The sequence below is a fragment of the Onychostruthus taczanowskii genome, unplaced genomic scaffold, assembly GCF_017590055.1.
Source record: "Onychostruthus taczanowskii isolate IOZ18803 unplaced genomic scaffold, ASM1759005v1 scaffold32, whole genome shotgun sequence".
Lineage (NCBI taxonomy): Eukaryota > Metazoa > Chordata > Aves > Passeriformes > Passeridae > Onychostruthus > Onychostruthus taczanowskii.
Genome location: NW_024500572.1, coordinates 3,561,571 through 3,583,812, shown reverse-complemented (window position 1 = coordinate 3,583,812; position 22,242 = coordinate 3,561,571). Strand labels below are relative to the sequence as shown.

Here is a 22,242-nt window from a genome sequence, read left to right as displayed (position 1 = left end):
TCATAGGCAAACACTAAGATTCCCCAAATGTTGGCCTGCATGTGCTGTGTGAGTGCTGATCACAGGAGTGTCCCCAAACTTGTCTCTTCAGCCCAGGAAAGTGGCTGACCATTAAAAATATGTTGTCAATTGAAAAACTCAGAATATGGTGCTGAGTAAAACCCAAGAGCTGTTTTAGCATCTCTTGCTCTACAAACACAAAGAGCTACCAGCTATTGCAACAAAACACTTGCACTGAGGTGAATGTGTCCTCCAGCAGCCTGGGGACACCTGCCCAGCTCTCCCAGTCAGGATTGCAGGTCCTGGTGCTGCACTGAGTTACTTTGGACTAAATTAATAATAGGATTTGTGGCAATTTAGCACTCCACAATTTGATGGCTTTAGCTGCTGTTAATGTGTGTAATCAGGGCTGGGAGATGAAAGGATGAGCTTGAGCAGGCCTGAAAACACCTTTTTGCTTCTACAGCACTGCAAGTGCTTTATTCTCTTGATGGTTCTTAAAACCAGCAGGGCTTTTTTTGTTTAAAAACAAAGCCCTGCTGACATCCCTCAAATCTGTGCATATCAGCTGCACCCAGCCAGCCAGAGAATTTCCTTAATGGAGTGACATTAGGGGCTCTCCTGGGATTTTTAGCTTGTTTGGGAGGGTGTTAGATCTTTAACTGGTCAGAGAAAAGTCAGGGCCCCTCTGAGAATCTCCCCTGGCATGTTTAATATTAATATTTAATAATGGACATTCCACGTGTCTTGCCTGAGTAAGATTTGTACCCAATATTTCTGAGATTTTCTGTGTACTGATGAAAGCTGGGTTGGGTTGTGTGCTCTGCCCTTTGGAATTTCTCCAATATTCATTACATTCCACGTGTCTTGCCTGAGTAAGATTTGTACCCAATATTTCTGAGATTTTCTGTGTACTGATGAAAGCCTGGGTTGGGTTGTGTACTCTGCCCTTTGGAATTTTTCCAATATTCATGATGGCTTTCTTATTTTTCAGATTTCTTTTGATGGCATCTATGCAAACATGAGAATGGTTCACATACTCACATCAGTTGTTGTAAGTCTTCATATTTGGAAGAATGGTTCCTACATGACAGGGAATTGTTAACCAATCCACTAATTGTAATATAAAGGAGTGAATATTAAATTTTAAACACTTTTTGGCAAGGTTGAGCTTTAAAGGATCACAGAAATTTTAGGCTTGGAAAGGTTTAACTCTGATTTGCACAGGTATAGCAGATTTCTTAGGTGCATTGGTTGTATTTTGAATTTTCTGCCTTTAGAGTGGTTCTGGATAAATAAAACGAGTCCATGTGCAGGGATTAAAAACCTTTCTCCCAAGATTTTAAGGGAAGCCCTGACATGGCAAAATAAATAAGGCAGACTGTATCACATCTTCTTGAGGCCAGGATAAGCTTTTATCCTTATTTGTACCCACACAGGCACAGATTTGGGGTTTGCATAAAACCTCCTTTGTGTGTTTTAACTGGTCAAGAGTCCTGTGAGAACCAAATATTCTCCAGTGAGTATCTTAAATCCCCTCAGAACTGCCCATACACACCCAGCTATTTGAATTTGCAGAGCACAGCAGTGTATTTATAAATGGGCAGATGCTGAATGAGGAAATTTGGCTAAAAATTTATCTGTGTTTTTACACTTTGGACCTATGTAAAGAGCACATGTTTTAGAAAATCACTGTAATGTCATTTGTCATGTTCATAGAAAGTTACATTCTCCTTTTTTCTTGCATTCTAGGGATCCAAATGTGAAGTACAGGTGAAAAATGGTGGTATATATGAAGGAGTTTTTAAAACCTACAGTCCTAAGGTAATTTTTTACGTTTTGATTCATCTCTATTGTGAAAATTCCTAACACCAAATAAACAACATTTGATTAAAATTGTAATATTTACTCTTAATTATATTTGCAGTTCATGCCTAGATTGAAAGCAGCTTGTAAATACCTAGTTTTTGCAAATTTTTGAAGGGATGACTGTGCAGTAAAGCAGTGCCCTGTGCTTGTATTTCCCACAGTGTGATTTAGTGGTTGATGCTGCTCATCGGAAAACTGCAGAATCCAGTTTGGGGCCAAAACGGGAGGACATCCTGGAGAGTATCTTGTTCAAGTCCTCTGACTTTGTTATGGTGCATTTTAAGGATATGGATACCAATTATGCCAGAAGAGGTATATTTGTTTCATTTTTTTTTATGTTTTGAGATTGTAATTCAAGGTTTTTTGTAGTAGATGCTTTAGGATCTAAATACTGACGTTCATATTTAGATTCGTAGTTCTTAAAGAGTACAAAACTTCAGCACTTTGTGAAATCAGAAATTCATAAATTTTTAAAAAAATGTATTTTTGAGTAGTTGTTTTGGTGTATGGAAAGCAAAGCCTTAGTGGTTTTTCAGAATATTTTACAGATTCTATGGAAGGTAGACACATTTTTGTAAATGTCTTTCTAAATTTCTCTGTTAAGTGTTATGCAAGAATCATTGAATACAGAATTTCTCAGAGTTGAGATATATAGAGTCTATACTGAGGTGTAATCCATGTCTAAACATGCATTCATAGAAATATTCCATAAATACTCCTGCAAACAAAGCTAGAAATTCTTTTAAAATCCTCTATTTGTGTTTTAATTTCTCCTCTACTCCTTGTAGACCTGTAGGTAAAGATCTCCAGAATACAGAGAGGTGACAGACAAATCTTAAAATCTTTAAGACATTGAAGCTGTTCAAATTAAACAGTTTTGCAGGCAGTCTTCATACTTTTAATGTCTGACCTCCAAGCCCCTGATTATTCTTCTGGAACCTAAGAGCTCATGAGTCAGTTCTATTCCTTTGCAGATTTCTGTGGTTTTGGGCAGCAAATCTCCAGAGTCTTTATGCTTAATGTTGCTGATTTGCTGGGCTAAGGAATAAAAGAAAATACAGGTTTTTATGGCATGGGGTGAAATTGTCTCTGTGTACATTTACAGGCTGATTAACAACTGTCACAGGAGCTCAGTGCTTATTGGAACACAGGTTTTATTCCCACTAGCAGGGACTTAGAGATGGATAGGGACTCGAGGACATTTAATGAGAATTTCTCTCTACATCTTGTGTTTGTACCTGTTCTTGCCTGATCTAAAGCTGCAGAATGAGAGGTTTGTTGTTTCAAGGAATTTTTGCTTTTCCCAGATGATGATGCATAATGTCAGAGCAAATGCAGCATTGAAATGCAGATAAGTTCCAGGTTCTGGATGGGACTTGGAATTTAAATTACATGAGAGCTGTTTTATAATGGGTTTGGTATGAACATCACTTTAATGTAAATGCAAACTGGGCTCTGCCTCACCCAATCTTTATAGATTTTGAGCAGACTGAATGAGGAATATACTACTGCTTCTAGGAATAATGGCTCAATGGACATTTTCTAGAAGAAAATGACTGTTTCAGGTTGAACAGTCCCTCAGTGCACTTTATTAGGTGGAATGACTGAGTCTAAATCTCTTAAATACTGGAGAGCTGAAATAAAGCCATAAAAACTTGGGGAGAAAGATAAACTGGAAGGCTGCAGAACTTGATAAGTCAGAGTGGGTGAATTAATCTGCTTTCCATTTTGTCCCAAAAATACATTATCTGGAAATGACACTTGAAAGTGTAACTCAGTCTCTGATCACACCTTCAAATTAGAGCAACGAGGGGTTTTCTGCTTCCTGGGAAATTAAATAAGCAAGGATTGAAAAGGCTGGAAGTTTGTGAATGTGCGTGAAGGAGCTGCTGGCCTTTGTTCTTGTAAATAAACCCAAATCTTTGTGGTGCTGGATGATTTAGAGTGAAAACTGACTCTGAACTGCTGCCTGACTTGGTGCTCCTTGTTTTGGGAATTGTCCCTGCTTGGTGCTTTGGTTACACTTACCTGGGAACAGAGACTTTTAAATTGTCTAACCCTCGATGGTTTTTGGCTTTCACAGACAGGTGAGGAGAATTTGGGAATACTTGGTTGGAAAGGCTTTAAAATCATACTCAAAAGGGCTTTTCATCAGCTCTCCTTTGGGAGGCTTACCTGGAGTAGGGGTGTTGGGGTCTGATGATCCTTGTGGGTCCCTTCCAGCTCAGAGTATTCTGTGATTCTCTCTGTGTAGTTTCTTACCCTGTAGGAGACTTCTAGATTTTGTGGAGCCCTTGAACTAAATAAATATCTGCAGAAGATACTGTTTTGAACATTTTAATGCATCCCAATTCAGTATAAGTATCTGTGGGTTTTATTGTGGCATTTGCTCCCTGCTGGGCTGGAGGAATGTGGGCAAGTGGGCTCCTGGCTGTGGGTCTGGATCTTCTGGCCCACCCTCAGGTTTGAGTAGCAGAGATGTTCTCTGGATCCTGAAAAACAGACTGGAAGAGAAATGGGAAAGAGCAGCAGGTAGGGAGAAAGGGAATGAGATGGAGTCTCCTTTCAGAAGAAGGAAAACAGAGTTGAGTATGAAAAGCCTCTGCCAGAGCCTGCCAGGCAGCTCCCAGTGCTATCACAGCCCTGCAGCTTTGGGGCAGGGAGCTGATAACCCACCCAGAGAGCTCAGGGGAGGGAGCAGCACTGCAGGCCTGGGGGTGGAACTGGAGCAGCACACGTGGGTTTGTGCCAAGCATGACATTGCACCTTCAGAGACACTCCTGGGGAAAGCCTGGGGTCTGCCCAGATTGTAAAATTGGGAGGGCTGGGAGAGAAATTGGTAGGTCTGCACAGGGAGGGGTGTTGTGGCTGTGAATGTTCCAAAAATCAACGTGTCCCTGTTTTCTGGGCCTTTATTTGCAGCTCTGTCAGCCTGCACAGACCTTGCAGCTCCTGGAGGTGCTTGTTTGGCTTCCAGAGGAAGGGGAGGGAGTCACCTGAGGGTTTCTCTCTGTGGAATTGAGGTTTGCTGCAGTACAGGCAGGCTGATGAATGAAACATACACTGGAAAACTCAGGTGAAGCTGTATTAAACCCATTATTCCCCTTCCAGACTGTTCTGTCTGCTCCTAAAGAGGGACTGACACTGATTTCTGCATGTGCAGTGGAAATCAGCTGCTAAAACCCCACTGTCAGTGCAGGCTGAAATCCTTGGCTGTACATTAATATTAGCATATCTTCCTGCTTCACCTTTGAGTGCTGAGATCCTGCTGCTGCTGGGTGATTTGGGCTCCTGGTTGATGCAGGAGGTTCTGTTTGTCCTGATTTTACACCAGAAGTGTTTCCTGGGAGCCCTGAACGCTGATCAGTCCACAGAGCTGGTTTGCATGGGATTCAAATTTCAGTCAGGCTTTGGAGTTGTCTTCTTGGCTTCTCTTTAAAGACAAGACAATTCAAACATCATAACTTACTGCTAAAGTAAAAGCCTTCTGCAATATTTTTATTGTTTTTTTGGCATGCTGAGGAAAATACTACAAATCCAATGAAAAGAAAGGCAGAAGAGAATTGGCTATTTAAGTTTTTCCTTGAATTAGCTCTGAGAGTGGCATCCTTCCAGAGAAAGTGTTGCAAGGGGAATAGCAGAAGGCATCTTTTGAACAAAGAAAGGAAATGTTGGCTCTGCAGAGCCGGTGGTAACTGGTTTTAATGTTTCAAATCAGTAGTAAGTAGTTACAAAACAAATCAGAGTTTACTGTTGAAACCTTTGAGGTGAAATCTCAGTTTACTTTGACTTGATCAAAGCTTCAGTGAGTGCCATCAGCACCTTTGGCACGTAACACTGATTGGTTTAATGGCATTTCAGCTGCAGACTGGCACTTAATTGCACATTTGTGCTCTTCACCAAAATCTGTTTGTGAAAACAAGCATGTTAGACATTGAAATTAATTAAACCCGGACTCTTAATTGCTCTGCTCTGGCAGTTTTTTCTTTAACTCAGTTAGTAGCACACACTTAAGGAATTTGCCCCAGCTGAGTTTTTCGCAGAATGTGTATTTTTAATTTGCCTTAATATGGATTTCCATTGCATAGAGCTCTCCTTGGGACTTTTTTTCCATTCATGAAAAATTATTTTTTACCAGGCTTTAAAACAAGGTCTTTGATACCCAACTCCTCTGCTTAGGAAATGTCACATTAAGCAGGTACAGAGGCAATGGAGGCTAATTGAGTGTTACAGCCTCAGCCCCTTGTTTCACCAGGTCCCATTTGATCTTTAACTCGGGTTTTACCATGTAGAAAAGGGATTGATTAAAAATTTGGCCTTGTCAAGGTGTCATGTGAATTGCTCCTTCAACAGCTCAGAGATAAGAGGCACCAGATAAGGGGGAAGCTGAGCCTGGGCAGTGTCTTGTCACTTATTGCTCTGCCAGTCAGCACTTCCAGCAGCAGCTCATGCTTTACCTTCTGCTTTATTAATCATCCTAAGAGCCACATTTTTGTTTTGGAAACTGTTATTTTTAAAGTTTTTTACATTCATTCTCAAGTTTGTTGCTGATTAATTTTGGGAGAGGCTTTGCTGGGTTTTTAATTCTGGTCTCCCGTGTGCCTGCCCTGCTGTTTGTTCCAGGAAAATTCTGATCTGTGCCTTGAGGTACCATCCTCCTGCACTTAAACTTTGCCTGGATGCTCTTGAGACCACATTGTCTGGCTGGGAGTGCCTTTGTGGCTTGAATTTCTCCTGTCTTTGGGTTTTCTTTTGAGTTGTGGAGGTTAAACAGGCAAAGTCTCAGTTGTGACTTTGATTGGAAAATGAGAGAGGAACGCAGAGCAGTGGAGCTCCCTGTGCCCTGTGATATCCTGGATTTACTGGGAAACTCAGCAGTGACTGCACACATCCTACTCAGACCTGCAGCACTTGCTGATAGTGGAGTTTTTGTTTTGACTTGGGTGTTTTTTCTGTCTGTATCATTACAATAACAGCGCTTCTGAATGTTTATGTGGCTGTTTAAATAAGAAAATTAGTGGGTTGAGTAGATGAGTCTTGTTAAGCTGGTATTTTATTCACAGTATCCAAAATGGCACAGTTGTGTGGAGTTTGCCTGGAGGAATTTAATAGAAATTAAGGAAACACCCTTCTGAAAAACAGATTGCCTTCATCAGGTGCTGCCATCAGGCTCCTAATTCACATTTATCTAATCTCACTGGAGAGGAGCTCCCTCCATTCCCAGAGATGCAGAAACAAATTTCAGTTTCCTAAAAGATATAAACAGCCTCCAGTTTGGGTTTGGTGTGAAATGTCCCAATCTGAGCAGAAATAAAAGATGGAATTAATGATGTTTGGGGCAGGAGCAGCACTGGTTTATCTGAGTTAAGCCATGGGGTATTGATAAGGTAAATGCAGAGTTTACATTCTTTAAAAATCTTAAAAATATGCTCTTTAGCTACTACTTAACTATGAGTTGTAACTCTGTGTTCCTGTGTAGTTTCAGATACATTTCAACACATATATATAGTATGTATTCTAATAAAGTATATTTTAAATGCTGTTTTTTGAGCATTTCATGGGATAGTGCTGGCTGTTATTAGAGAGACCAAGCGCAGTGATTTTTTATCCAATATATGTGCAGAATTTCACTGTGAGATTGGGTAAAACAGGAATAATAAGCAGCATCAACAGTCTGTCTTTAAAACATCTTCAGTGATTGTGTAAAAGCTGTTACATCAGTGGCCAACTTCATATGTTGGGAATTCTTTTCATAATAATTTTAAAGTTCTTTTTTTTTTTTTTTTAGGCAGATTTTTAGATCTTGCCAGAAGTTAATTTAGGCCATGTTTTTCCTTATCTGGCACTGCCTGGTGGTTTGATTTCATCTTTTCTAAAGGTCTGAAATCTTTGCTCCTTATTTTATCAGCAGAATGATGATAGGAAATTCTGGATTGAAGACTTATTTATTTTAGGCTGATTTATTTATTTATGAGCTTATAACAAGCTTATTTGATTTTTTAAAGTTCTGTATGTAGTTCTGAGATCCAGTTGCTTACAAATACAAAAGCTTGGTGAATGGCTTTAGATATATTTTTACAGCAATTGAAATACTCTGGTATTATTCCTTTTTAAGTCTAGCTCGAATGAAACATGAACAAGTCAAAATAAATGTTTGTGATCTTTGTTTTTTGATGTTTTTATAATTTTTATAAACAATAGAAGAACCTTACTGGTTATTTATTCTCTTTTGTTGTCGAGAACAAAAAGTAGAGAGTTCCTGAATTTTTCTGTGTGATTTGGATCAGCTGCTGCTTGGAAAAACTCTGGCAGGAGAGGAGACCCCTCTGTTCGTGTCACAGGAAATGGGAGCACCAAACTGATGGATAATTGCTCTGTTGGTGTGTTCAGGAGTTGTGGAAATAGAAGATATTTGGATATTTGAAAGAAAAATTGCATTTTGCCCATTTAGGGAGTTGCTTTCCTGCTTTTTTTTGATATTTGCACACTGTTGTGGTGTGCAGTCGTGTGGGCTGGTTGGAAAAGAATTTTATACAAGTATTTAGCTTTCTAGAAGAATAGGGATCCTTGTGTTGTCTTTTTTTCTCTTTTTCTCTCCCAAATAAATATACATGCTATTGTAGAAAATGTATTGAAATAACTGAAAATTATTCCATTTTCTGATATGGAGAAGTTAGTCTGTACTTTAATCTGGAGTAGGCACTCTCTGATATCCAGCAGCTCCAAAAGAAGGGGAATGATGATATAGTGCTTGTGATTCAGCTGTGTTTGTGCTGTTCCTCAGCTCAAAACCAGTGTGCAAACTTACCCAAACTGGTCTCACTGGTCCCAACCCTCCCCACTCTGTTGCAGATGCTTTTACTGATTCAGCCATCAGTGCTAAAGTTAATGGAGAGCACAAGGAGAAGGATCTGGAACCTTGGGATGGAGGAGAGAACACGGCTTCCGAGGAGCTGGAGGCGCTGGAGACCGATGTCGTGAGTGATGCTTTGATCATCTCTGGCCATCAGTAGAAAATGAGCTATTTCCCTGGACATGCCTTGAAATAATTCCTTAATTTCAATCTACTAATGAGCTTTGGAGGAGCAGAATTGCTGTCCTGCATTGTGCTGGTGGATGTTCAGTCTTTGCCAGCAGCTGCCACAGCCCTTTGGAACGATCTGGCTGAGAATAGCTGCCTTTCAAATGGCATTTTTGGCAAAGTCTGAGCAATGGCAGCTGCTGTGGTAAGAGCTGTGTTGGACTCCAGGACCCAAAGAGCAGCTTTTGTTAAGGACTCCAAATCCAGCAATGCCCCAAAGTGATTTATGTTTAATCAGAGCATTCCTGTCTGACTGTCATTGCACTTGGAAATGATGGGGAGATTGTGCTCAGCTGAGTGTCCCTGGGCTGCAGATGGAGAGAATTGATGGAAGCCTGACCCAAGCACAGGGACAGTCTCAGATTATGAATCATTAGATGAAGAATATGGCCTCAAATGCCATGTCCTCATATATCACAGCAGTCAGCTTTTCCTCAAGCAGAAATTCTTGTAGCCAGGTGTTCAGCCTGCAGTGTGTTCAAGGAGATAATATTACTGATTAGAGCATATTAACTTTGGGTAGAACAATTCTCCTGTCAGTTTTGGTGGCCATGCTGTAGAGCTGAGATTTATTGGAATACCCAGTATTCTCAATGCTTTTATAAAATATTCAAAGCATATATTGTTGTGCTTGAGTGCTGTGATAGCAATTTTACTGAAGTGGGGGAGTTGTGCAGATCAACAGCAGTCTTCTGCCTGTGGTGCCTCTCAGGTAATTCCATCAGTGCTTTTGAAAAGTTTCAGAAGTGTTAATTTGCATTTTTGGAAAAGGCAAAAAAGATATTAATGTATGTATGTCTTGCTAGCCAGTAGTCTTCTAGCACAGAGTGAGCATGTACTTGAAAAAAAATCTCCTAAAAACAATACAAAGACTCACAACAAACAAAAGAAAAAAAGGAATTTTGAAGGTAGAATCTGTGCAGCTGATGAACAAAGCTCCCTGAAATAAACTGTGGCATTAATAACTTTGTTATCTGGACAGTGAATTCATAGGCCCAGGAAAAAGGGCAGAAGGTTTAACTTCTGCCATCAGCCCTTAATTTGAAGGGAATGTGTTTCCAGTGTCATTTTGAAAAACAAGCATCATTTTCTTCTAGTCTAATGGATGGGATCCCAATGACATGTTTCGTTACAATGAAGAAAATTATGGTGTAGTGTCAACTTATGACAGCAGTTTATCTTCTTATACGTAAGTTCCAAAATATTTTGTTATTAGATTTGTATTGAATGTTCTCCCTGGTTTGACAAACTTTCTATTCTGCAGCTCCTTTTGCATAGTTTCTGAAGTTGTGGAATCAAATAACTGCAAAAGCAATGAATGAATGGTGCTTAAGAAACCTTGCCAGCTTTCTGTGAATAGTTAGATGTAGAAATCTTTATATATTCCCTTAAATGGGCACAGCTCATTCCCATTGCAGAGCTTTCTGAATTTAGCCATGCAATAAGGCTTGTTTCTTGCAGAAACTTCCAGGAATAGGGTGGAAAGCTGTGAATTAATCTGTATGTAGCTGCTATACCTATAGTTCTTTGTTTAACCTAGCAGAGCAGTTTGGCTAAACCCTGATTTTATTGAGACAATTGATCTGGAAGATACTGGAATGCTGAAAAGCTGCTGATAACCAGGGTGGGGGTTGTGTGCTTTGTTTAGCAGACTTGTCCAGCTCTAAACTGAAGTTTTAGTTAAATATAATAACAACTGGAATATAGAAGTAATATAAAGGCTGCTCTGGCTACTCTGGCAGTGATTTATTCCCCAGAGTCTGCAGCTCTAATGTTCACTGCAACTGCAACACAAATGGACTGCAGATGTTCACAGCCATTGTGAAATGGCTTCAGTATTTCCCCACTCTTTTAACCCCCAAAGCAGAAATGTATTTTATCAATATCAAGGAATAGCAGTGAATATTTTGATTTTTTTGTGTGTGTGTGTGTGTGCACTTGTCTGCAGGTCTGTGGTTCAACAATGTGATTTCTGTGTTTTGTGCAAATGGACCTGTAACATGGTGATAATCAAAGTGTCTTAATCAGCTTATGTTTGAATCCTGGGGAAGCTGTTCTTTCCTTCCCTTCACTGCTCTAAGTACTTTTTGTACTTTTGAACTTCAGTCTTCCATCTTTCTGCTTTCTGGATATTAATGGAAACAGATCAAAAACATGAAGGTGGCTTTAAATTAATTCAATTTTTTTCCCCCTAGTCAAGCAACTTGCTTTGCATATCAGTCTGCTAAACTGGGAAGCTCTTTTCCTGATTTTCCATTAAATGCTTAGATGTGCAGCTGAAGGGTTTATTTGATTGTTTGATTGTTTTCTCTTCCTAGAGCTAAGCAATAGCAGGTAGAGTTTGTCAAACTGCATCAAGGTACAAGTTTGTGTTCCAGAGAATGTATTGATCATCTCCAGGGTTCTGAACAATGTCATCCTGTCCATCCCCTTTCTCTCATCTTTAATGGCCTGTTAGAAAACATGAAATCATTCCCTGCCTCTTTAGGTTGCCATACATCCCTTCATTTTTTGCACTCACTTTAAATAAATGAGGATTATTGGCTGTTCTCCTTTATTGTGTTATTAACAGAGGGGCCTGGGACCAGGTTTGCATTCATGTAAATCTCATTTGAGCCAAAGCTTTTTGCTGAAGGGTTTTATTGAATATTCTTGCAGTTGCCATTGACAAGGCCAGTAAATGTTTTGACTGGCCAAAAATGTGGGGAAAAACTTGTGCAGCTGGGTGCTGGCTTGGAATTTGGCAAAGCCACTTGTTTTCCTCATTCTGCCACCAACACTAGAGCAATTTTGCATGTATTATTCTATACCTGGCTTGTATCTCCACCTACTTTCTTTGGTTTTCTTCTTTATATTATTCAAAATATGGGCAGTGGTTCTATAATGCCCAGCAGAGCATGGGCCAAGCCTCAGCTCTGTTCTGTATTTTTATGTAGCTTATTCTGAAGTAAGGTTGGTGGAACAACTTTTGCAACCTTAAAATCAGAGGGAAAAAATGTTTTTTTAAAACCTGACACAAACATTAGGACAGGTAAACCCCAAAAATGGGTGGCAGAAGGAGGTGCCAGGTATGATCCCATCCCTGGTTGGGTTTTTTCAGTGTTTGAGTGCTCATGTATTGAATTTTGACTTGGTGACTTTCCTATGGGATGATTTTTGCAATATTCCATTGCCTGCCATAGAGAGAGACATGGAAAGAATGGGATTGAGGTCCTGGTACTCCCAGATGAGTCAGGAATTTCTGGTCCTGTGCTCTGAAGTGTTGCATCCATCTTTTTTGCAGTTCTTCATAACTGGGAGAGCTGAAATTCTGTGGCTGGAATTATCAAGGGAGTAAGGATGTCAGTCTCTAATTTCAGTAGGATTGTGTCTGCTGGCAACATGTAAATAGCTAAAAAAAAATTCAAATTTGGGCTCTTGGAGTAGCTTCCTATGTAAACAGCAGTCTGAGGCTTTTTATTCCTGATGTTCTCAACCATGTTAAAATTTGGAGCCTTTGCACAGCTTTAGGGACTGGGGATTTTACAAATCCTGTGGAAAAGTTCTGCACCCTGTCCTCAGCTCTCTAGGCAGGTAAATGACCCTGAGTTTGTCCAAAATATCAAACCAGTCCAGGAATTTTGTATTAAAAAAAAAAAAAAGACAGCAAGTCTACTGGCTTAGGAGCAAGATTTTTTTTTCCCCTCTGACTGGGTTAGAACTAACACTGTGTGATTTTTGTAACTCCTTTTTGCTTTTGAATGCATTTCAGAGATTCTTTTCCTTTCCATTGTCTTTTTAGGGTGCCATTAGAAAGAGATAATTCAGAAGAGTTTTTAAAGCGGGAAGCCAGAGCAACTCAATTAGCAGAGGAAATTGAATCAAGTGCCCAATACAAAGCTCGGGTTGCCTTGGAAAATGATGAAAGGACAGAAGAAGAAAAATATACTGCTGTTCAGAGAAATGCTAATGAAAGAGAAGGACATGGTGTGAACACTAGGTACTTGAGTGCACTATGAATAGTATTTTTATTTAAATTATGGAGGTATTTTGGTGCTGTAGCAGTTTGCTCATTGATACTGGGCTTTTTCAGCAGGCCTGATTAGGTTTGGAGCCTTGTGTAAACAATCCTGTGCTGGTTTTGGCACTCAGGCTGACTTGGACACCTCTGCCTGGCCCTGTATTATCTCTGTAGTGAAACAAACTTCCCCATTCTGACCTGTCACCGTGGTGAATTTGTCCCGAATTACAGGAAGGGGCAGTGGTTTCGGTGTGTCCTGGAGAATTTCAGGCATTACTGCTAATCCTTCAGTGCCTGTGGGCTCATAAAGTGGACTGTGTGGCCACTATCAAAAGCCAATTCATGAGGTGACTGTTGGGTCAACATCTGATACTATTTAGATTTTTTCCCCTTGGCCTGATGTGAGAAAAAGAGAGCAAATGGGGTGCTTTTTGTTGCCTCTCAGTTGGGTCTCGACACTGATAGAAATTTGCTGTGTTTCAGAGAAAATAAATACATTCCACCTGGACAGAGGAACAGAGATGTCCTGTCCTGGGGAAGTGGAAGACAAAACTCACCGAGGATGGGCCAGTCTGGATCAGGCCCACCAATCTCAAGGTCTGGATCCCACACTTCAGAATTCAGCCCTAACTCTGGAGCAGATCAGAGAGTAGTTAACGGAGGCAAGTATCTGAAATCTGAATGAATGTACCTCATAACACTGCAGATAATTACCTCATTTTGTGTTGGAATGGTGTGGGATTGGTTTGTGTATTCCATAAACCAGGTTAGCATTCATCATTTAACACAGAGGTTTTGAGTTGGATTTGGGCTTAATTCACAAAGGAACGCTCATTGCACTGTTCTGTCTGTGGCTTTGCAGAGCAGAAATGTCATTTATTTTCCTCCTCAATCACCTTTGTCTTAGATGATGGTGCACTGTGTGGTTTTAAAGATGAAAAACTGCATCAGCACTGCAAAGCTCTGGGTGGAGGAGCAGCAGTGCTGACACCTGCTGAAAGGCAGTGGCAGGAGGAAGCTTCTCTTCCTTTCTGGAAAAGAATAAAGCCACTTGCTTGGCTTTGTGAAAATGGGAGGGGAGAAACAAGAACAGTGTTAGAGAAAAGGAATCCAAAGCCTTCCCTCCAAATGGGTATTTGAGTATTTTCTGCTGGACACATGGGTAATATTTCTAACCAGGCATCAATAGGCACTGCATGGCAGCAATTGGTGTCCCAGAAGCCAAACACCATTTCTGGAGATGGGTTTCAGCAGTGGCCTGTCCTCATGGCATTATTTGTAGAATTTAAAAATGCTATTAGAATAAATATTGCTGTGAATAAATGAAAAATGTATAATACTCAAGTGATCTATCTGGAAGTCTGAGAAGCATCTAAAGGTAAGTGAGACTTCCTTTCTAAAGCCAGAGTCAGCTCTGTAAAGGATGGACAACTGAGCCTTGCCCAAACAATGCTAATCTTGAAATTTGTCTGTAGTATTTGTGGTTTCTCTCACCCTATTACTCTGCTGAATCAACATCATAGACCTAAAATATTCAGAATGGCTTGTAAATTCAATTAATTCTGCTTTGGAAACCATGAGCCCTATATCCTAGATTAAAATCCTCCATGAATACCTCAGATAAGTGATAAAGACATAAATGTCAGCATTCAGACACTGAACACCGCTGGTTTTTGTAAAGATCCAGCTCCTAGATGGATATTTACTCATCATTTGGTTTGAAAGTAGCAGTTTGTGTGGTCAGTACTGTTTGTGAACAGCTGTTTGAGAACCTCTGGTAGCTGTTAAGGACCTTGTGGAGTGCTGGGTGCTGTGGAGCATTGGTATGCCAGGCTAACAGATCAAACTTTACTGTCTGTTCCTTAGTAGTGTTTGTAGATCCCAATTAACCCTTTGGGGAGCCTGTGACATTCACAAGTTCAATTTGACCCCAAAACCAAGGCAAAACCCAACCCTACAGAGACTTTTATCTCCTCAATTACCACCTCAATCCATCCCCAAAGGGTTAAACCGTGAAAAAAACCAAAATAAAACCCCCAAAAAATCATTTTGTCATATTTTACTTTTTTCCCCCACCCCCCATAATTTTTTTCTTTAGTTTTTATACTTTCCTTCATATCATTTGTTCTGTCAGGTGTTGCCTGGCCATCGCCTTGCCCATCTCCTTCCTCTCGCCCACCTTCTCGCTACCAGTCAGGTCCCAACTCTCTTCCACCTCGGGCAGCCACCCCTACACGGCCGCCCTCCAGGCCCCCCTCGCGGCCCTCCAGGCCCCCGTCTCACCCCTCTGCTCATGGTTCTCCAGCTCCTGTCTCTACTATGCCTAAACGCATGTCTTCAGAAGGTACAAATATACCACCATATGTTAGTCTTCTATTTTCAAGCTGCCTTTTTTTTTTTTTTTTAGATTTTATTTTTGGTTTTTTTTTTTTGTCTTTGTTTAACTCCTCCGTGAGTTGTTGTTGACGAGAGTTGTTTTCGTTTTTTGGTTTTTTTTTTGGTTGGTTTGGTTTTGTTTTTTTTTCCTCTTCATTACTTAACCTATAATTTGTGTTTAACTTTAGTTTATCAGACTATTTCTATTAACCTTTTTTGTTTTGTTGGTTTGGTTGGTGGTTTGTTGTTTTTGTTTTTTTTTTCTTCTGTTTGTTTGATTTGAAGAGCTTTACAAAAACAAAAGAAAGCTGTGAAATTTCCCAAGTTTGGTATGAAATTAAACTCAGCTTTGGAAACGCTGCTCAGTGTCTTAAATTAACCAACAGCAACATGCAGGACCTGATAACTTTAGGGAGCATTTTTAGGACTATCAATTTATATGAAATGCCAATTTATATAAAATACCAATAACACAGTTGTTCCACAAAACTCATAACTCAATCAATGAATTACCTCTTGTAAAGCAACCAATGACAATAATGACAATAAAAATGCTGTGTTCAGAGAAGGGAAATGTGGAATGGGGTAGGATGGGCTGCTTAAAAGGTGAATTTGTAGGAAATTTTTATTCAGAATTATGAATCAACTCCCTAGTAGTCAATAATACACAGAGAAAGGCTGACCTGTGAGTCTTTGGTAGCTGTATGCAGAATTATCCCAACTAAATTTGTCCTGGGAGGGTGCAGTAAGGAACATGGTTTATAATTTTTATTTCAAGTGCCTTTAAACCCTGCACAACACGGTGTAGCAAGCCTAGAAAATGCAAAGTGGTTGTACTGAGCTCCCTGAAACTTGCAGTGGGTGCTGTAGCTGGCTCCACTGGAGCCGTGGAAGAGAGAGGAATGATCCCTGAGGCTCAGCAGGAACACTGGAAATGCTCCTGACCAAAAAGTGGGGGGTAGCCATGTGTCTGGCCTACTGTCCATTTATTGTGGGATTTTTCTGGAGTAAGGAACAAAGAATCCACCTGCAAATTGAATTATTTCTTAGCATTTGTGGTTGGTTTGTCAGGCATGCAGTGAACTGCTGCTTACTGCAACGTTTAATTCCTACTGCTGCAAGATTATTCCTGGGAAATGTGTATTTAAAATACTAACCTGTGTGAAATTTGCATTGAAGTGGACTTGAGATTCATGGTTAAAATAGAGGCTGACATTTAAAGATTTATGTAACCAGGAAAGGTACTTGGTATTTTAGAAGTTCTTCTGAAACCTAAAAGCCATTATCTGAACTTGACCCTGTTACTGACCTGTGTTAAAAATGAGCTGCAATCAGCCAGATTCTGTTCACACACAGTTTTTCCTTTTGAAGTATCAACATTTGAGTCTAATCCTGTAAAGAAAATGTTTAGTAGGATGTAAGAATTGTATTGCTGCTTAGATTTGAGCATAACTATGGTGTGGCAGCTGTGCAGGCTGTGCAGAATTCCTGTATTCACTTATGACTTTGGCTTCTGGTGTTAAACATGCATGACTTGAACCTTGGGATAACAATCCCTTGTTTAGTTGCAATTTTTGCTGACTTGTAAATGAATTGTGACCTGCTGCAGGCAATTGAGCCTGGCTGCAGAGAATGCTCTGCTGAAATTCCCCAAGAGCATTGGTCAGCCAGTGGTGGCTATAAATGGTTGGGATCACTGACCACCTGACAAAAGCACTGGGGAATTCTTTATTTTCTGGAAAAAATGTTTGATAGCCTGGAACTGTGCTTATCCAGGAGCAAGCTGCACCACTGACCTTTGTGACTTGGCAGTGGTGGATGCTTGGATTGGAATATTTTAAATCCAGCCCTTGCACACCTGTTTCAGTGCTGATAAAACCTCTGGACACCCAGGAGCTGCCCTGGGGAGGTGATGAGTGTTGGCAGCCTGGCTGAACCAATGCCTTGGCCTTTTTAGCCTATCATTGCCAATTGCTTGATTTTATTGCTGCTTTATTGAGAGTTTTAAGACGAATTGCAATTTTAAGAAGAGATATTTGGGTTTTCTGTGGTGGACTTTAAGCACTTATTGTGTGGGGTTGTCTTTTTTTCCTCAGGGCCTCCACGGATGTCTCCAAAGGCTCAACGGCACCCTCGAGGTCACAGAGTCTCTACTGGTAGGGGTACAATTTCAAGTGGCTTAGAATTTGTATCTCATAATGCACCTGGGGAAGCATCTACTGCTGCAGTGGCACGAGGCAGCCCTTCAGGTGGGACGTGGTCATCAGTTGTCAGTGGGGGTAGGTAAAGCTTGGCTTATTGCAGATGGCTTGCAGGGGGATCCTTAGAGTGGGAATGCTCAGCAGAATCCTGCCTTTTCCAGGCAATTCAGGCTCTGAATAATCAAATTCTGGGCTACGGTTGGAGTGGGGAGAAGGATGTTCCCAGATAGCTGAGTGAGAGTTGGTGCAGTATTGTCCTAACTGTAGAGTCAGGTGCTGTGTGGAGAGAAAGGAAGGAAAAGTGTGGGAATTAGTTGTTGAAAGGATTCATTTTTAGGGGATTTATTATAGGAGTTAGAGATTTGCCACTGCATCCCTGAGTTTGGTTATGGCAGTGTGGCTGGATTGTGGTTTACAAATGAAGGAGGTGTTTGGGTAGAGGAAGGTTGGTGTTAAAAGATGAATTGATACTCAAGTTAAGCTGGATGTATTTCTCCTTTAAAATTTACATGCATTTTAAGTGGTGATGTTGTTCTTGGCTACTGTAGGAGCAGTTATAGTGAGTGTCTTATTTTTAATCTGTTAATATATTTTTTTTAATATTTGGCTTTAAGCTCAGTCTTGTGCCACAGGTCTAGTCTGGAGCTCTTGAGTTGAGGCCATGTCCTGCTGGGCTGTCAGGAGCTGGGTGTTTCCTTGAGGGCAAGAGAGCAGCAGTTTGGTCCTTTTTAGGTCCTTTTTGGGTATTTTTTAGCAGTGCAGAATTCTAGAGGAGCGTAGTGGGAACAATTTCTCAGACAGAAGGTATAAATTAGACCCACATAGGCTTGTTGCCTTGTGGAAAAAACTTCAGCTTTTCTATTGTGGCATTATTTGTGATTCACCTTCCCTGTTTATATATTATTAACATGCAAGTAGGACTGTTAAACCACTTACCTGCCTTTCTGCTCACTCACTGGGAGTTAATATGTGACAAAAAGCACAAGTGGGATGAGCAGGAAGCAGGAGCTACAATTTACTGTTCAAAGAATGCACAACTTTCCTTGCTGCTTTAACACAGGGGCAAAAATATACCTAAAAGCACTCTTTTTCAGTAGGCTGTGTTGTTTTTTTTCCAGCTGGCAAACCTCCAAAAGAGGACACTGTAAAATGGATGTGTTTTTTCAGCCCTCTTAAAAAATGTTTTACATCTCTTTGTGTGGAGACCTGACCACCTTTTGTGTTCTGCCTGAAACTGGGTTAATGTGAGCTGTTGTAGTTGTACTACTGGGGACTTGGGGGAGCATTTTGCAGATTTTTGGTGGGATTAGAGGGCAGTGATAAATTTTGGGGGACAATCTGCAGAGAAATCACCCCATTGTCTATGAAATGCTGCATTGTAAATAAGTAGGAGATGTGCCTGAAAGGTAAACAGGTTTTCAGTTACTACATAATACCTCACAAGGTGTTTCAAAGCATGTCTGTAGCCATTTTAAAACTAAAACAAACTGCTGAGCAGATGGGGAAGCTCATCCTATAACTGCTTTTTCCTGTTTGTTTCTAGTTCCGAGATTATCCCCTAAAACACACAGGCCTAGGTCTCCAAGGCAGAGCAGCACTCCCATGGGACCAGCTCTGCCTTCTCCTCAGCCTGGTACTATTCCCACTGAATCTGTTGCCATGCCTGTTCCAGCTGCCTCTCCTACACCTGCCAGCCCTGCATCCAACAGAGCAGTCACCCCCTCCAATGAAGGTAAGTGGCCCTCACTACCTTGCAAATTCCTAATTCCTAATTCCTGACAAGGAATGTGCCCAGGCAAGAGCACAGCTGCTTGCTGAATCATAGGAAAATTTGGGATACATTTAGTTTTACTGTGAGTTCCCATTTCTCCAGCTTTAAGGTTGGAGAGAGGCTTTTTGAGAAGTATCTATGATGAGCTTCTTGTGCCCTTAAGGAATTTGGGTTTATAGGTGTCTGACTTAATTGAGGATTTTTTTTTCCAAAGTGAGTTTTTGCCTCTTTTTTAAATTAAATAAACACAGGCCACTGGTTTCAAACACAGCAAAAGGAATGGGGAAAAAAAACATTCAGGAGCACAGTCAAATGTCTAAGAACTCTCAAATCTTTGTACCCTTCTGTATGAAGAGCTTGGACTGCTGAAAATAATTGGCTCTAAGTTTATAGTTTGTTCAGTGTGGTTAAGGTTTTGTGTATGTTGAGAGTGATGAGTTTAATTGTGTTTTTTCATTAGACAGTGGGATGGGGAAGGAGGATGAGGGAGGGTGATCCTCCAGGCACCAACTAGGTAGCAGGAAATTTGTAACTTAAAAGGTTTTTCAAGCTAAAAGTGGTTAAATCTCTCCCCTGTTTGTCGCTTGCCTTCTCTTTGATCAGTTGGAGTTGTGTATAAGAGAATAACTTTGGCAATTTCTTTTCCAGCTAAAGATACAAGGCTTCAGGACCAGAGGCAAAATTCTGCAACTGGAAACAAGGAGAATATAAAGCCAAGTGAGACTTCTCCTAGTTTTTCTAAACCTGAAAACAAAGGTTTGTATCCAAAGCTTTCATGTACTGCAGTGATGTAGGAATTGTGCACACTAAACCTGCTCTCCTGGCTGCTTTAGTTGGCATTTTAAGGAAGGCTTGGAGGCAGTCTGGTGTTCTACAGTGAAATTTGGTCATGCAGTTGTGAAGTGGCACTTTGAAATGTTGTTTGTGACTCATTCCATCAACACCAAGTGTATAGATGCTCATGTGGATGGTGTGATTTCACTTGTTTTTTTTCTTTTTTTGTCCTCCCTTCTTTCTTTCCCCTGCTCACAGAGCTGCTTTTTAGCTGCCTTTGGACTGAATATGTTTCTGCTTAGAGCTGTGCTCACAATACTTCTGAGCATTGTGGTCAGCAGAGCTTTTCTAACTGTGCTTTTCCTATTATGCCTTACATTTGTTTGTCTCTGTAGAGCTGTTTGTTCATTCAGTTCTCAGAAAAAAAAAAATCTCTTCATGTTGTTAAACCGAACCAGATTCATTAATTCTCTCATTGGAGAGACCTTTAGGATGAGTCCAGCCATAAAGCTCACCTTGGTCAGTGTTTCTCCTTCACTTGCTGTGATTTGAAATGCTGGCACAGGCTGGGTTGGGGGTTCTGTTGCATGTTCTTTGTGTTCAGTGAGTTCTGCAGTCCCTGCACCTCGGGGCTTCTGCCTTGGTGTGGTGCATCAGAACTAAAGATAAATCAGTTATGTAATGCTCTGCTTTCACTGAGGCTTTCTGTGTGCTCATACACAGGTCATGGAACTGTACCAAATTAAAACCCCAAAATAAGGTGCTAGATTTCATTTTTATATCTGCAAAACCATTATCTTTCTGCAAACTTAGTAATGTGTATAAAACTTATATTAGAAATGCTTGGACAATGTTGATCTTGTGTTTGGCAGGTGTCTCTCCAATTGTTTCAGAGCATAGAAAACAGATTGATGATTTAAAGAAATTTAAGAATGACTTTAGGGTAAGTTTGTTTCTGTTAATGGTGTCATCATTCTCATGTGCATCCAGATTATTTTAATGAATTGAACACACTGCCTGTGTTAACAGGTCTTTATACTTTTGCCTAATGTATGAAAATATCTGTAAGAATTCATGTTAGGTATTGTAAAATCAATGCTGGCTCTTGTTTGTACAATTGCCTAATGCACATGAATGTGAATATTGACTGTACACTGAAAACAGGACTTGAAACCTCTTTGATCATTAGGCACAAATAATTATCTCACACTCCATATGGAGGAGCTGTTGCAAAATTAAATGAAGAGTTTTGCAGAGGAAAATTGAAGATGAATTCATATTACTTATTTCCTGGTTATAAGGGTTTATTAAATCAGGTTAGCTTTTCAAGTGGTGCTGTTAAATCACTCAGGGGATGAGTCCAGAGGGTTGTCTGAAGCTTTCCTGTCACTCCTTAATCAACATACAGGTCACTTGAGTGGCTGAGCAGCTCCTTACACAGTGCCAGCTTAAACACTCTCAGTGCCCATGGATTTCTTTCCTAGTAGAAATGGAAATGAGTGTTTTAAAAGGTCATTTCCAGATGATGGAGGCTTGTGGGACTGTGTTTTACTCTGTGTATGTGACAGCATTAGATGGTCTCTCCTGAGTTTTGTATCAATTTACTGAATATATCCCTTGGGTTTTTTCAGTTACAGTCCAGTTCCTCTTCAGATGCAGTGGATCAGCTGCTAAACAAAACCCGAGAAGGTGAAAAATCAAGAGATGTAGTTAAAGAAAAGACAGAATCCACCCCTAAAGAATCTATCATAGAAGCTGGCAGTAACACCAACTCCAGTGGTGGCAGTAGCAAACCCAACAGTCCCAGTATTTCTCCTTCCATGAGTAACAGCTCTGAGCAAAAGCGAGGGCCTGAGGTGACCTCCCAAGGTGTACAGACATCTGGGCCTGGAAATAAACAAGACAAAGAGGATAAAGAGGAGAAGAAGGATACTTCTGAGTGAGTAATCATGCCTTTTGGAATAAGCACATCTTTATTAACAGCAGACCTTGTGTAGAAGTCATGACTGGGTGACACATTCCTGGCTCTAGGTGCTGTTACACAGGAGGAGCCACAGGGGAAGGGACTGCCCTGAAAGGATCTCCTGACTCAGTGCAGAGCTCTGGTTCTGTTGATGCCTAGTTCACATCTAAAAGCTTATTTCAATGTTTTCCTGGCTCACATGAGCTG

General features: G+C 40.6%; 1 protein-coding gene across 12 annotated transcripts in view; it reads left to right on the top strand.

The window, feature by feature from the left end:
* ATXN2 (ataxin 2) overlaps positions 1-22,242 on the top strand; it is a 49,800-nt gene that overhangs the window by 8,104 nt on the left and 19,454 nt on the right. For 5 of the 12 annotated variants that reach the window (XM_041410200.1, XM_041410198.1, XM_041410196.1 and 2 more), the window contains exons 3-15: positions 995-1,054; positions 1,753-1,824; positions 2,031-2,181; positions 8,722-8,846; positions 10,048-10,139; positions 12,732-12,929; positions 13,434-13,612; positions 15,085-15,294; positions 17,423-17,605; positions 19,071-19,259; positions 19,947-20,054; positions 20,945-21,015; positions 21,704-22,011. In XM_041410200.1, coding sequence (XP_041266134.1) covers positions 995-1,054; positions 1,753-1,824; positions 2,031-2,181; positions 8,722-8,846; positions 10,048-10,139; positions 12,732-12,929; positions 13,434-13,612; positions 15,085-15,294; positions 17,423-17,605; positions 19,071-19,259; positions 19,947-20,054; positions 20,945-21,015; positions 21,704-22,011 — 1,946 coding nt within the window. The remainder of the gene's footprint in view (positions 1-994; positions 1,055-1,752; positions 1,825-2,030; positions 2,182-8,721; positions 8,847-10,047; positions 10,140-12,731; positions 12,930-13,433; positions 13,613-15,084; positions 15,295-17,422; positions 17,606-19,070; positions 19,260-19,946; positions 20,055-20,944; positions 21,016-21,703; positions 22,012-22,242) is intronic. The other 7 variants (XM_041410205.1, XM_041410199.1, XM_041410202.1 and 4 more) reach the window with 7 other exon arrangements.